This window comes from Medicago sativa, chromosome 8, assembly GCF_051527215.1.
Source record: "Medicago sativa cultivar Bolivia chromosome 8, Bolivia_mono, whole genome shotgun sequence".
Lineage (NCBI taxonomy): Eukaryota > Viridiplantae > Streptophyta > Magnoliopsida > Fabales > Fabaceae > Medicago > Medicago sativa.
The window spans coordinates 87274166-87288557 of record NC_140756.1 but is presented as its reverse complement, the minus strand read 5'-3'; the positions used below and the strand labels follow the sequence as shown (position 1 = coordinate 87288557).

At 35.4% G+C, this 14392-nt stretch overlaps 2 protein-coding genes across 3 annotated transcripts; one reads left to right on the top strand and one right to left on the bottom strand.

Annotated features, from left to right (window-relative positions):
- Positions 1 to 336: 336 nt before the first annotated feature.
- Positions 337 to 3470, bottom strand: LOC146902796 (pto-interacting protein 1-like). Of its 2 annotated transcripts, none has more exons than XM_085738883.1 (8): positions 3039 to 3470; positions 2798 to 2899; positions 2267 to 2514; positions 2040 to 2166; positions 1648 to 1921; positions 1277 to 1409; positions 900 to 986; positions 337 to 782 (listed from the first exon to the last, which is right to left on the bottom strand). In XM_085738883.1, exons 2-8 carry the CDS (start codon positions 2883 to 2885, stop codon positions 648 to 650), a joined length of 1092 nt encoding a protein of 363 aa, XP_085595009.1. In that variant the 5' UTR covers positions 2886 to 2899; positions 3039 to 3470; the 3' UTR covers positions 337 to 647. The 2 variants fall into 2 exon arrangements, with proteins under 2 accessions (XP_085595009.1, XP_085595008.1); XM_085738882.1 differs by having other exon boundaries at positions 3340 to 3470.
- A 7804-nt stretch (positions 3471 to 11274) lies between these two features.
- Positions 11275 to 14289, top strand: PPR2 (Tetratricopeptide repeat (TPR)-like superfamily protein). The gene is made up of 2 exons (XM_085738881.1): positions 11275 to 11672; positions 12429 to 14289. The coding sequence occupies exons 1-2, from the start codon at positions 11298 to 11300 to the stop codon at positions 13548 to 13550; spliced, it is 1497 nt and encodes a 498-aa protein (XP_085595007.1). The 5' UTR covers positions 11275 to 11297; the 3' UTR covers positions 13551 to 14289.
- Positions 14290 to 14392: the final 103 nt, after the last annotated feature.

The window sequence follows — 14392 nt, the reverse complement described above, 5'->3', positions numbered from 1 at the left end:
ATGAGTAATAAAATGTGGACTATTTGGTCCCACTTGTAAAAAGGAGTAATAGATAAATTATTTTTTTAATGATGTAAAGATAGTGGGACATATTTAAGTACTTTTCATTGGAGTCCTTATTAGTGCATTACCATTGGAGTCATTGAGTCCTTAATAGGTACTTTTATTAAAAAATTATAAATAAATGATGTGTTACGTTGGTCCATTTAAGAAGTCCTTTGTTAGGGAACTACCATTGTGATGCTCTTATTGCCATCCAACAGTAAATTTAAAATGGTTTCGAAGTTCCAACAGTAAATTAAACACAATGATATCAAGAAGGAAAAATCAGCATGCTTCTAGATAACTCCCCTTGCATTATTGGGGTGGAATTTCATTTTAAAATACAAATAGATAAATGTTGTTCAGTAGTTACATAATATATATTCACTTGTACATGATGTTGCAACAAAAACATGACACTGCAACATAAGCATTCAAAACCAGAGATTCAACTACCAATCACTATTTTCTCAGTAATATGCTTACTTGAAATATAAATAAATGTTAGGTAAAATAAATACTACAATTGATACTTTCAACACTTGAGTCACAAGAGTCAATTGTCATCAACACAATCTAAGAAATGCTGGCTTTGGTTTCTGAATTTACATGTTGCGTGGTTCCCTTGGTTGAGAAGAACGAGTATTATTCATTAGAGGCTGTAAAGCTTTGACAATGATGCTCATATTTGGTCGAAACTCGGCTTCATATTGAACACACAATGCAGCAACAGCAGCCAACTTTTGCAAACAAAACAACAAGTACAACAAATCAATGAAAACTATATTATAACAAACAAATTGCATTCAATAACAACATGTCATCTACAAAATGGAAATGTAACCAAATTAAATTACCTTTGCAACTGACTTGGAAGGGTACTCTCCCTTTAATCTAACATCAACACACTGCTTCACCTTATCTTCACTAAGCTTTGGTGTTGCCTGATAAAATCCAACAAACAAAGATCACATTGAGTAAAATTCAATAAAAAGGGAACAAGACATACAAATGAAAAGTTTAATTTTGATGCACTGTCAGTGTAAACAGACAGTTTTGTGCTATCAACAAATCACAATCAATCATTTGTGTGACTTTAGAAGTTATTATGATTAAAGTCAAATGTTTTTAATGATCTGACAATTATGATTGACACTACAAAAAAAATCATTATACCAACGGTGCATATAAATCAAATCATTAACAGAAAGAGAGAAAAATAATGATATCATACCCAGGTCACAAGGCTTTGTTGTCCTCGGGGAAGTGTATGATCAACGGGTTTACGCCCAGTTAAGAGTTCCAACAGTATAACTCCAAAACTGTAAACATCACTCTTTGAAGAGAGGTTTCCAGTCATTGCATATCTGTCATACAAAAAATCAAGCCATTTTTAGTTCTTAAAAACCACAACTGTAAAAGTAAAATGTAGTAGGAGACCAACACGGAACCAATTTATACTCATTGAGTCTAAAGTGGATTGTTGTTCACTACATCGCTGACCACATACCACACATACTACTAAGTTACTATTAATCTCTAACGTCAACCAATTAATATCAATTAAACTGAAAAAAAGAAGTCAGGCATCCAGAAATAACTTACTCTGGAGCATGATAACCAAAGGTTCCAAGAACACGGGTAGAATGAAGACGTGCGGCTGCATCAGGGGCTTGATTCGACAGATCAAAATCAGCAATCTTTGCAACGCCGTCCTCAAATAGAAGTATGTTACTAGACTTAATGTAACGATGAACAATATGAACCTCTGCCTTTTCATGAAGATATTCAAGGCCTCTGGCTGCTCCAACAGCAATTTTAACTCTTTCAGCCCATGACAGAACTTGACCTGGTTCTGCACCCTTGACACCTTTGCGTCCTGTATCCAAAATTATGTTAAATTAATTGCACAATACACTAATGTGAATATTTTTTTTTATAACATACATAAAATGAAGAGTGATACTGATATGGTATTACTAGTAGGAGTGACTAACCATGTAGAATATCATGAAGGGATCCATTAGGAGCATACTCGTATGCAAGGGCACGCAAAGGACCATCAACACAATAATTAACAAGCTCAACAACGTTTTCGTGCTTTAGCCTTGATACGATGGAGACCTGTGTTATGTTAAGAATTATAAGTTTAAAGCACTGAAGGGAGATACAATATGATGTTACTTTGATTGTCTTATAGAAAGTTGTAACTGTTGAACCGAACCTGAGAAAGAAATTCTTGGTCTGGTTGCTTACTGGAATCCAACTTTTTAATTGCCACTTCACGTCCATTTTTCAATGTGGCACGATACACTTTCCCATATGCACCTTCACCAACGAAAGTTTTTGTACCAAAATTATCTGTCAAAGACCTCAGTTCATCTACTGTAATGGAAGGGACAGAAATAGGTTGGAGATTTATGGGCCGAGGAACAGTTACTGCAGTGTGTCTGCCATGATAACTGGTGTTCCCTGCATTGTATGAAAATTGAATCAAAATGAAATACAATTATAGTGCTAATACAACTACAAAGACTGGCAATCTTTGGAACATCTCAATTTGAACAATTGAAGCAGATCACTTGAAAATGGCATAGAAAAAACTATAAGAAACATGTAAAATGTAAAGATGAAAATTGTCTAGTAAAAGAACTTGCAAGACTACAGATAAAAGGTATGCAAACTTAATTTATGTTTCAGATCATGACTATGACTTGTATAAATCTTAAAGCAGAAAATTGTAAAGGAGATTTACCGCCGTTAGGATTGGTTTGCATGAAGATTCCTTTGTTGTCAGCAGTAGTATAAGCATCATTCTCTTTGCAGAATCCAAAGCAACCCATGATCCTATTATGTTCTGAAGACAATTTACAATATGAACGGTTAAATTAAATCAAATAAAATAAAAAAAAAAGTTTATATATAGAAATATCAATAGACTAGGCACATAACATATTAACAATCCAAAGAAACAAAGAAGTATAAGTAAAACTAACCACTAGAAATAAGAATTGTGCAGAAAGCAAAGTGATTAAAGGGAATTCAGTGTTTTGAATAGATTTTGAAGTTTAACAGATAGAGTTTGGAATTTATGTCAGTGTGTTGAGAGAGTTTCAGCAAGCAAAGAGTAATAATTATAAGTCCTAAGAAATATTCCTATACGCGTTAATATTTTTTGATAAAGTTTCTTACGCGTTGATTGATGAAAAGAAAAAGAAAACAAAAAACGTGGGGAAGGTAACAAAAAAAAGAAGTTTCTGTGTTTGGAAAGATGACAAAGACACACATATGACATACCTGTTGGTTAGAAGTTGCAGAGTTTGTGTATGGAGTAGAGAGTGGACCACACAAACAAAAAGAAAGAAGAAAGGTTTGTTGGATGGAGTTTATGTGTTGTGAAATGAGATGAAGGAGAAACTATCTATCTTGACTTTGCCGTTTGAGAGAGAAGAATATAGTAAAATGGTACGATACATTACATATGTTACGCATTAAAGACATCACCAAACGTTGTTTATTTCATTTATTATTCGTCAAGTCAAGTCAATCATTCAAAACTTTGGTTTGGTTCCATTCCAACTTGGCGGATGGGATGAGGAGGATCTTTGCTTTTTTCTTTTCTAACAAAAACATAATTCCTTTAACTATGATTGTCTGTAAAGGGATTGGGGGGTCGACTTTTTTAAACAAAAGCAAAGCTCATTGCTTCATGTACCAACCATTAAGTAACCCAAAAAAAAATAAAAATGTACCAACCATTAATTTTAGGGTCTTGCTAACAAGTGCTCTTAAGGCACTAGTTAAGGATTCTAAATTAGAAATAATTGGTAAGTTTTATGTAGAACAAAAATTACTTTTTCAAGTTTCAATGTGTTGAATGCATCAATTCCAATATAAAGTTTCTTCTTTAGACTTCTTAACAAATGTTTCAAGAACACTAGTTAGCATTTCCCTATTAATAACAAATTATTAAGGAGAATCTGAGTTCGATCACAACTGGAACAAATCTTGGTCAACTTTAGATTATTTAATTAAGACTACTAACATTGTTTAAGATATTTATATGATTGTTGTCACAAAAATGTTTCACTTCAACAAATAAACTCGACATATCAATCTAGGATTCGAGACAAGTTAGAACTTTAAGAGGGTTTTTAATTGATATGGTTAAGGTTATAAGCGTCTTGTTAGAAATAGAAGAAACATATGAATTTAAATGATAAAGTAAAAAAAAGGAAAGGAATGAAACATAAAGGCACAAAGTGTGCGAAATGAAAATATACTAATATAGATAGATTTGAGTTTCATACATCGTCCTTTCAACTTTGTCACTAACAATTTATTATATGTGATGACAAATGTGTTATAACTTATATGTTTAGATGTAGTTTTATCGAATGAAAATGAACTCTTTTGTATGAAGTTTGATTTTACAACTTAAAAATATACTAACTCGAAACATCTATGAATGTCACATGTCTTCTAACTTCTAAGAGTCTTCTTCAACAAAGTTTTCCATATTTAAATCTAGGCACTTAGAAACTTATAACTGCTAGTTTGAAAAACTTCTAAGTGTTAAAGGTTGTGTAATTTTGAAATCTTCAAGCAAGTTTGGATGTTGTATGTCGGTCTATGAAATAATTTCACTTGAAATGCTTGACTATACGTTTCTGACTTGAGAACTGAGCTTCGAAGCAATAATACTGTGTAGATCAATCAACCAAATTGAAAAATCCTTAAATCAAAATCTGCACGTGACAATAATATTAAGATTTTACTGGTTAAATATATTTTTGGTCCTTACAACTTAGAGACCTTCTAAGTTTGACCCTTATGTAATTTTTTTTAATTTTTTTAGTCCAAAAAATTTCAGCGTTGGGGTTTAATTTTATAGTTTTTTTAGTCGCTACAAATTTTTTAAATTTCTTAAATTCAATCTACAAGTGACAATAGTATTAAAAATCAATTATCATTTTTAAATTAATGGTAAATATCATAGGTATGTCAACAAAAAATATATTTGTTAAAATAACAATCCTTATTTCCTCTAAAAAATCTTTATTTTTTACACTTTAGTCACATTAGATGATCAAACTAGGATTAAGACTAACAATATTGTCTAAGAAATTTACATAATTGTTACCTCAATTTTTTTTTTATTTCAAGAAATAAACTAGACATATCAATCATGGATTCGAGTTAAATTCTTAAGAGGGTTTTTAGTTGATAAGTTTAAGGTTACAAGCGACTACAAATTAGATTTTTTTTCACTATTTTTTGTAGACAATTTCATAACATTAAAATAGGGGCTCTCACTTAAAATTAAATTTTTCGACAAGAGACAAATTAATTAAGAATTTTTATGTTGACAAAAACTCAAAAACCAAAACAACGTAAATCTGAATTTAGATATTAAATTTTGAGCTGTTTTTTTTTTGGCGAGACATCTTTAAAAATTCATAGAATGGATATGCAAATTTTCATATTGCAGAAACCTCTCAACTTATTTTGATTTTTCAACTAAAAATTTTAAATTGCAATTTTATTCCGAAAAAATATACACTTAGGAGTCAAATTTTGTTTATGCATTTTGAAGGAATGTTTAGAACACCATCTAAACATTGACCCCGAATTTGGAGTTTTTAAACTAGTGACAAATTAATTATAAATTTGTTAAAGATTTCATAATTATGATTTCTTAAGAAATTCATAATTATTGGAATGATAAATTTGTTAAGAAGTTCATTTGCGTTCTATCACTTAAGTTTCTATAGCCATGTCACACATCTCAGTTTAGGGATGATAATTGGACTCAAATCTAATGGACACCTGCAAAAAAATACTTATTTATGATAGGTAGATAAGTACCCGCATTGTTGGGTTTGCCTTTGGGTAGGTATGGGCGCGGGTACGGGGCACTCTAGTGCCCACCCGACACATTATATATACTATAACTATAATTTTATAATACTAAAATTAGTTAATTAATCTTATGTCTTTGATATTTATTATCGTATGTACTTGTTTTGTTTTTATATATAATTTTGATGCTTTTTATTTGGCTAAATACTATGTTGTGTAATAATTTTCTTTTTACCTTAGATGAAGTGGTAATCCATTGAAATTAAACTCACACACAACTGTGAGGTCCTGGGTTCGAACCTGCGTCGCGACGTTGAGCTAAGACTTCTAGACTGTTGTGTAATATTTTATAAGTGAATTTAAAAGATTTTGCATCATATTTTAATTATGATGTGATGTTTGTTTGTTGTTAAAGTGCGGATAATTGGCACGTGTACAAGTGCTTAGGTGCCCATAAGGAACGTGAACGGACACCAAACTTGGTGGTCACGAGGGTATGAGCTCGGGTACGAGGTTTTTTATAAACGCGAGTATAAGAGTATAAAGATTGACACTACAGTACACTACCCAAAGGGTACAGAAAATTGCTGTTGACACATTCCATATGGCTGGGACACACATGTAAAATACCCTTTTACCCCCTCGGCAGTTAACTGCCGAGGAATTTGAAATCCGGCTGCAATTAACTGCCGAGGATTTCCTCGGTAGTTAACTGCCGAAAAAAGCTGTTTCATCAGATGAAACAGGAAACCTGCTCCCCTACACACTATTTTCATCAACTTCCATATCAAACCCATCCATTCCCCCAAATCCAATAATTTTTTTCTATCAAATCTTCCCCCAAATGATTCAAACATCAAGCCTAGGATCATTCAACATACTTTTGACGTAAAAAAAAAGGTATTGTGCATTTTATTCGGTTTATTTTTGTTATATGTTACACTGTCATATGTTGGTTTACAACGTCAGTCACGTAAGACTGGCATGGGGAATCTCGGCAGCTTACTGCCGAGGAAATCCTCGGTAGCTTAGTGCCGAGGGAAACCTCGGTAGTTAAGTACCGAGGAACACTTACGAAAATTTTGAAGGACGAAAAAATGGCAGCTACTGCCATTTTTTCAAAAAAAAATTTTTCTGTTTTTTTTTGTTTTTTTTGTTTTAGTTCATTATGGCATTGATGTTTATGCATTAGTTAGTTGTTAATTCATATTTATGTGTTGTTTAATTATAGTAATGACCGAGAACGCGGAAGATGTTTCGGAAGAGACAAAACGTAATTTTGTCCAAATTTCCGGAGATGTCAAGCCGCCTAAGGTTGAAGTCAAACCAAACATTGAACAAGCTTCTAAATATGTTAGCCCCGGTGTCGTCCCACTTCAAGCCCACGAAGTGGACACGGCTAGGTTTTTTTCTGACGACATTAAGTTTCAAGATAGAGAAGAATTGCTTGGGTGGGTACGTTGTCAAGCAAACAAGGCGGGATTTACAATTGTTACACAAAGATCAAGCTTGGTCCATCCAATATTGCGCCTAGTGTGTGAAAGGAGTGGAGCTCACAAAGTGCCTAAAAAAAAACCGAAGCATGCGACAACGGGCTCAAGAAAATGCGGGTGCTTGTTCATGATTAGTGGATATCAAAGTACGCTAACAAAGGAATGGGGATTGAACATTCTTAATGGAGTTCACAACCATGCGATGGAGCCGGCTTTAGAAGGACACATTCTTGCCGGTAGATTAAAGGAGGATGACAAGAAGATTGTACATGACTTGACCAAGAGCAAGGTGCTTCCAAGAAATATTTTGATACACTTGAAGAACAAAAGACCACATTGCATGACAAATGTGAAGCAAGTGTACAATGAACGTCAAAAAATATGGAAGGCAAATAGAGGTGACAAGAAGCCGTTGCAATATCTAATCTCGAAGTTGGAGGAGCACAACTATACTTATTACTCAAGAACACATGGTGAAAGTAATACAATCGAAGATATCTTTTGGGCTCATCCAACATCCGTTAAGTTGTTTAACAATTTTCCAACGGTTTTGGTTATGGACTCCACCTACAAAACCAACTTGTATAAGATGCCAATGTTTGAGGTAGTTGGGGTAACTTCGACCGATTTGACATATTCGGTTGGGTTTGGATTCTTGATGCATGAGAAAGAGGAAAACTTTGTTTGGGTTTTAAAAATGTTGTGTAAACTTCTTACTTCAAAGATGAATATGCCTAAGGTGATTGTTACCGACAGAGATGGGTCTTTGATGAAAGCGGTTGGAATTGTTTTCCCGGAAAGTTATGGTATGAATTGTTACTTTCATGTGCAAGCAAATGTTAAACAAAGGTGCGTCTTAGATTGTAAATATCCTATGGGAAAAAAGGATGGTAAAGAGGTGAGTAATCGCGATGTTGTCAAGAAGATCATGAGGGCATGGAAAGATATGGTTGAATCGTCCACTCAAGAGTTATATGCAAATGCATTAGTGGAGTTCCAAGATGCTTGTAGTGATTTCCCACCTTTCCTAGCCTATGCCATGACCACCTTGAATGAAGTGAAGGAGAAAATAGTGAGGGTATGGACAGACCGTGTGTTGCATCTTGGTTGTAGATCCACCAATAGGGTAGAATCGGCTCATGCTTTGGTGAAGAAATATTTAGACAATAGTGTGGGTGATTTGGGTACTTGTTGGGAGAAAATACATAACATGTTGTTGCTTCAACACACTGCGATACAAACAGCCTTTGGTCAAAGCGTTACCGTGTTGGAACATAGATTCAAAGATGTCACTTTGTACTCCGGCTTAGGTGGTCATGTGTCTAGATATGCTTTGGACAACATTGCTATGGAAGAGTCACGTTGTAGGGAAACGTTGTGCATGAACAAGGAAATTTGTGGTTGTGTTCAAAGGACATCTTATGGCTTACCATGTGCATGCGAAATTGCAACTAAACTCCTTGAAGAAAAGCCAATTTTATTGGATGAGATACACCACCATTGGCAAAGGTTACGCATGGGAGAAGAAAGTAATGAACTTGGTTTTTTGGTGGATGATGAGTTGAAGGGTATTGTAGAACGTCTCAAGAAACTCCCTTTCCAAATGAAGCTTGAAGTCAAGGAGGCTTTGCGGCAATTGGCATTTCCTGAAACCACCATGATGTCTCCACCACCACAAAAGGCAACAACCAAGGGAGCCAAGAAAAAAGTGGACATTGCGAGGTCTAAAGGAAGAATTACATCCACTAGCCGGATCCCTTCTTCTTGGGAGGTTGTTGATTCCCAAAATCCGGATAGTCAACCGTCACCATCACCAACAACATCATCATATAAAAGGAAAAAAGGTGCTCGTCTTGGTAAAGCACCAATTTCCCCACTTCCACCACCTTCTCGGTATCCAAAGCCTAAGGCTATCCCGGTTATGAGGCCTATTGATTATATGCCACGCTTCATGCTTCCATTTATTGAAAAAGTGGTGGATGTTATTGGCGATGGACATTGTGGATTCCGGGCTATAGCCGAGTTCATGGGCTTAACCGAACAAAATCATCTCATGATTCGTACACATCTTATTCAAGAATTGAAAGATCACAGAGATGATTATGTTGAAGTATTTGCGGGTGAGGATCGTTATAACTACATTTTAAATGGCTTACATCCTCCCGCAAATACAAAAAGTTGTGCACATCTTGTTGATAAGTGGTTGACTTTTCCGGACATGGGGCACATTGTTGCCAATTATTACAAAAGGTGTGTGGTTGTGTTGACAAATCTTGAAGTTGGTAACTCAGAATCTTTTTTCCCACTAAGAGGGCCACCACCGCCGGGCAAGCAAAAAACTCCCATCATGTGCCTTGGGGTAATTCCTAATCACTTTGTGCTTATTTACTTGAGGAATGGTTGTCCACTACCTCCATCATCTACGGAGTGGCACAATCACAAGAAACAAGATGCGGTGACTTGGGAAGATGAGTATTTGGATCAACATGAGTTGTTCCGAAAGCTCATGGCTATTGAAAGTGGAAACAAACCGCCAAAACCACAAAAGGAATCAAACAAAGCGGCGCCTATTTTGTTGGACACTCCCGAAAAACCAAAGCAACAATTTGAAGTTATTGCGGAAGATGAGGAAGATTTTATGTCACTTGATCTTCTCCAATCACTTGGCAATTAACAAGGGATTTTTTTGTCGGTGTTAGTCCTTTTTTTTTGGTAGAAATTACACCGACGTATATTTTGGGGTCAAAATTGTAATGCCAATTTTTTGTGGCCAATATATAAGTAACAATATGTAATTTATATTGATATATATGATAACATGACTTTTATTGACTTGAAACTAGTGCAATACTTATTTATAGCTTATTAATGTTTGCACATTTGATTTATTCGTTATTACATTCCATTTAATTTTGTTCTAATCTATGATTATTTTGTTAAAGCTTTTGTCAAGTGAAACATGTCAGAGGTTGCAAGAATTGAAGGGCGTGTTAGGTATTGCGCGTTTAAAAAGACGGTTAAGGTTATGATAACACCGACGGACTCTATTGATGATTTGAAGACACAACTTAACACTTATTTTGAGCATCTTGGTGAAAATCAATATACACGTCACTTGTCTGCTCTAATGCCAATGATAGACCTAGGAGAAGATAGAGATGAATTCACATGGAAAACGGCAAGCTATATGCCTTGGCTTATTAAAGACGATAGCGACGTCGGATTTATGTTTAGGAATATGGTGGAAAATAATGTATTATATATATATGTTCGTTCCATATGCAATTGTAATGAATGTAAGTAGGGATTTAATTTAATGATGTGTAATGATGTGTAATGACTTGTAATGTGTTGTTTGATTATGGACACTATGTTCCGTTTTGATGAATTTCAAACTTTTGTGTGGTTTGAACCAAATGTCGGTTTGATTTAATTATGGACATATGTAAAAGATATTGTATTTTTCTTGTTTATGACCGAGTTTCATTGTTGTATAATTTGAATTGCATATGGAAATGCTCTGGTAAAATTACAGGTAAAAACTGGCCGAAAAATGGCTTGGAAATGCTTAGCATTAATGCAGAACCTGCTGTCTGCATAAATGCTTTCCTCGGCAGTTAACTACCGAGGAATTCCTCGGCAGTTAACTGCAGCCGGATTTCAAATTCCTCGGCAGTTAACTGCCGAGGGGGCAAAAACGTATTTTACATGTGTGTCCCAGCCTTCTCTAATGTGTGAACAGCAATTTTCAAGGGTACACATTACCATCAGTAACTCAGTTTTTAACGGCCAAATTTAACTGAAGGACTGAAGTGGCTAACGGATCAAAGACGAATGCACATTCAAAGACCAAAAAAATGACTACATGACATCACTTGGAGTTAATTCATCCCGACTATCATGATGGATATGGCTTCCGTCTCTCTCACATTTTCTTCTTCTATCGTTCCTTCTCCAATTCCCCAACACAACAAAACCACCCACAACCCCAGAAAATCCCAACTTCCAATTTTCTACGCAGTTTCATCTCCACCATCAAAAACCGCTTCTGCTTCTAATTCCTCCTCGCCTTCAGTTGTCAAAAAGAAACACTGGAAACAAGGTGAGTTTCCTGGTGTTTCTGAAACATCTTTACCTTCTACTACGAGGAGGAAACCCATTAAAAATGTCAAGAAAAAATTGGACAGAAAGAACAATGCTAAAGCCTGGGCTAACACTGTTACTGAAGCCTTATGTGAATGCATTGACAAGAAACAATGGCTTCAAGCTCTTGAGGTATACACACTCACCAATTTTGCAGTTATAAATCATTACTTTATTGTTTGCAAATTCAGGGTTTTACTTTTAGTTTTAAGTGTGTTTGAATAAGCAGCTTAATTAAGCACTTATAGCATAAATGCTTATCATATAAGCTATTTCTATAACAAAAGATAAAATGAAGTTAAGTTGTTTTCATATATATAAGCTATAAGCTGTTTTCATAACCTATCCTGAAAAGATTGTGGAAATAAGCTGAAAACAACTTATGGATATGTTATCAGTTGTTTTCACAAGTGCTTATGCAGTCAATCAAAACAGCCCTTATTCTAGACTGTTTATTGTTGTATCTATAGTCAATGGCCTGTGTATATGTTAAGACGTCTAATTAATTTGTAGTATAGTTTGTGTTTATAAGTGGAGGCATCTCACCACATTAGACCCGGTGCACGGGAATGGGGGCAGCCTTACCTTGGCATCTCACCACATTAGACCAAACTCAAATTTTAAGATGTTATAAGACTCTATTTAAGATTCGTTGGAACACCCACTATTAAGCTACTTAGGTCACACTCTTTATGCCCAGTCCTGAATGTGAGGGGGGGTGTTGAGAGTCCCACATTGGATGAGGTATAGCCTAAAAAATTGTTTATAACTCTCACTGTCCAAGCCGGTTTTGAAAGGTTGAGTTAGACCCAATTCAAATTAAGAGTTTGGATGATACCAGTTTGTTAAATTCTAATTTTTTTTTTTTTTTTACCTTTTCATGTGCAGACACTTGACATGCTAAGAGAACAACCCTTTTACCAACCCAGAGAAGGGACTTACATGAAACTAATTGTGCTACTTGGAAAATCTGGTCAACCCCAACGTGCCCATCAGCTTTTTACCGCAATGATTGAAGAGGGTTGTGACCCTACTCCTGAACTATACACCGCATTGCTCGCTGCATATTGCAGGAGCAACATGATTGATGAGGCGCTATTAATTCTCGATGAGATGAAGAACCATCCTCTTTGTCAGCCTGATGTTTTCACTTACAGTACGTTGATAAAAGTCTGTGTGGATGCTTTCAAATTTGAATTGGTTGACTTGTTGTATGAAGAAATGGCTCAAAGATCCATCATGCCTAACACTGTTACACAAAACATTGTTTTGAATGGTTATGGTAAGGCAGGGATGTTTGATCAGATGGAGAAAGTTCTGTCAGGTATGCTGCAGAGCACTGATTGCAAGCCTGATGTCTGGACCATGAACACAATCATTGGTGTCTTTGGTAATATGGGTCAGATTGATATGATGGAGAAATGGTATGAAAAGTTCCGTAATTTCGGGATAGAACCAGAAACACGCACTTTCAATATCTTGATTGGCTCCTATGGAAAGAAAAGAATGTATGACAAGATGTCATCTGTTATGGAGTATATGCGGAAGTTGCAATTTCCGTGGACAACCAGTACTTATAACAATGTGATTGAGGCATTTGCAGAGGCAGGTGATGCTAAAAACATGGAGTATACATTTAATCAGATGCGTTCCGAGGGTATGAGAGCAGATACCAAAACATTCTGCTGCCTTATCAATGGTTTTGCAAATGCAGGCCTCTTTCATAAAGTGATTAGCAGTGTTCAATTGGCTGCAAAGCTTGAAATACCTCTGAACACTGCCTTTTATAATGCAGTCTTATCTGCATGTGCAAAGGCGGAAGATTTAATGGAAATGGACAGAGTTTTCATGCGTATGAAAGATACCCAATGTCCACCGGATGACACAACATACTCAATCATGGTCGAGGCATATAGAAAAGAGGGTATGAATGACAAGATATATTATTTGGAACAGGAAAAGCAGACGATGATAACTGACGATAAGATAGAGAACCAACCCGAGGATTAAATCTTAAGTTGATTTGTGGTTTATAGTCCAGACTGCTAATACCGTCTGTATTCTTCAACTCCTCCATTTGTCTTGAGCAGCTGTTTAATTTTCTTTTGGCGTGGACGGGTGATTAGTTGCTGAGTTGCATTCCAGCTTCATTTTTCATGATGAATGACAGCAACTCCTGCCTAACTTCTGCATGTTGTTGTAAAGTTGAATTTAATTTTTGGGATCCAATTTACTTACAGAAAAGAAATTTAAACATCTGCATTTTTCAGTGTGAACTTGAGCTCAAATTTGACACAAGGCGCAAGTGAAGTAAATTCAGAGCTGATAACTGACTTTACTCGTGTCTTGTGTCAAATTGGAGGTCATGTTTACATTTACCCCATCTCATGACCGAAGGAAGCTATTTGGCAGGTTAAAAGTATCGTTAGGGCTCCATTCGGTAATTTAAGTAGTTGTGAGATTTCTGGATGATGGTATTATAGCCAAGGAAGCCGAACCACTTCAAAATAAAAGCTATCCACATGCCGCACATTTACCATGTCGGATGCACCACAGCACATACACTTCGGATATTCCCAGTTGTATTTTACATTTTTTTTCTTCACTTTATGCTAGCACATATAGGTATGATAATTAGCTACAATATGATAATTTATTAAGTTTGCAATGATTCATATTCACTCTTAAAATCTGAAGTGTATTGACTATTGACTGAACATGTATTAATTTATTTATATGTTTATCTTCATTTTGTGTCTTATAGTATTTATCATATTCATGTAGGCCCTGTCGTTTTGTACCTGTATTTCATAGTCTAGAAATCTGAAGTCTCTTATAATAACCATCAAGCA

What these genes read in the sequence shown, in the direction of transcription:
- LOC146902796 (XM_085738883.1), bottom strand. Translation starts at nt 2,885, where the DNA reads ATGGGTTGCTTTGGATTCTGCAAAGAGAATGATGCTTATACTACTGCT. An exon ending in ACCAAGAATTTCTTTCTCAG is followed by an intron (nt 2,167 to 2,266) that starts GTTCGGTTCAAC and finishes AACATAACACAG; the next exon opens with GTCTCCATCGTATCAAGGCT. An exon ending in CTTCCAAGTCAGTTGCAAAG is followed by an intron (nt 783 to 899) that starts GTAATTTAATTT and finishes TGTTTGCAAAAG; the next exon opens with TTGGCTGCTGTTGCTGCATT.
- PPR2 (XM_085738881.1), top strand. Translation starts at nt 11,298, where the DNA reads ATGATGGATATGGCTTCCGTCTCTCTCACATTTTCTTCTTCTATCGTT. An exon ending in AATGGCTTCAAGCTCTTGAG is followed by an intron (nt 11,673 to 12,428) that starts GTATACACACTC and finishes TTTCATGTGCAG; the next exon opens with ACACTTGACATGCTAAGAGA.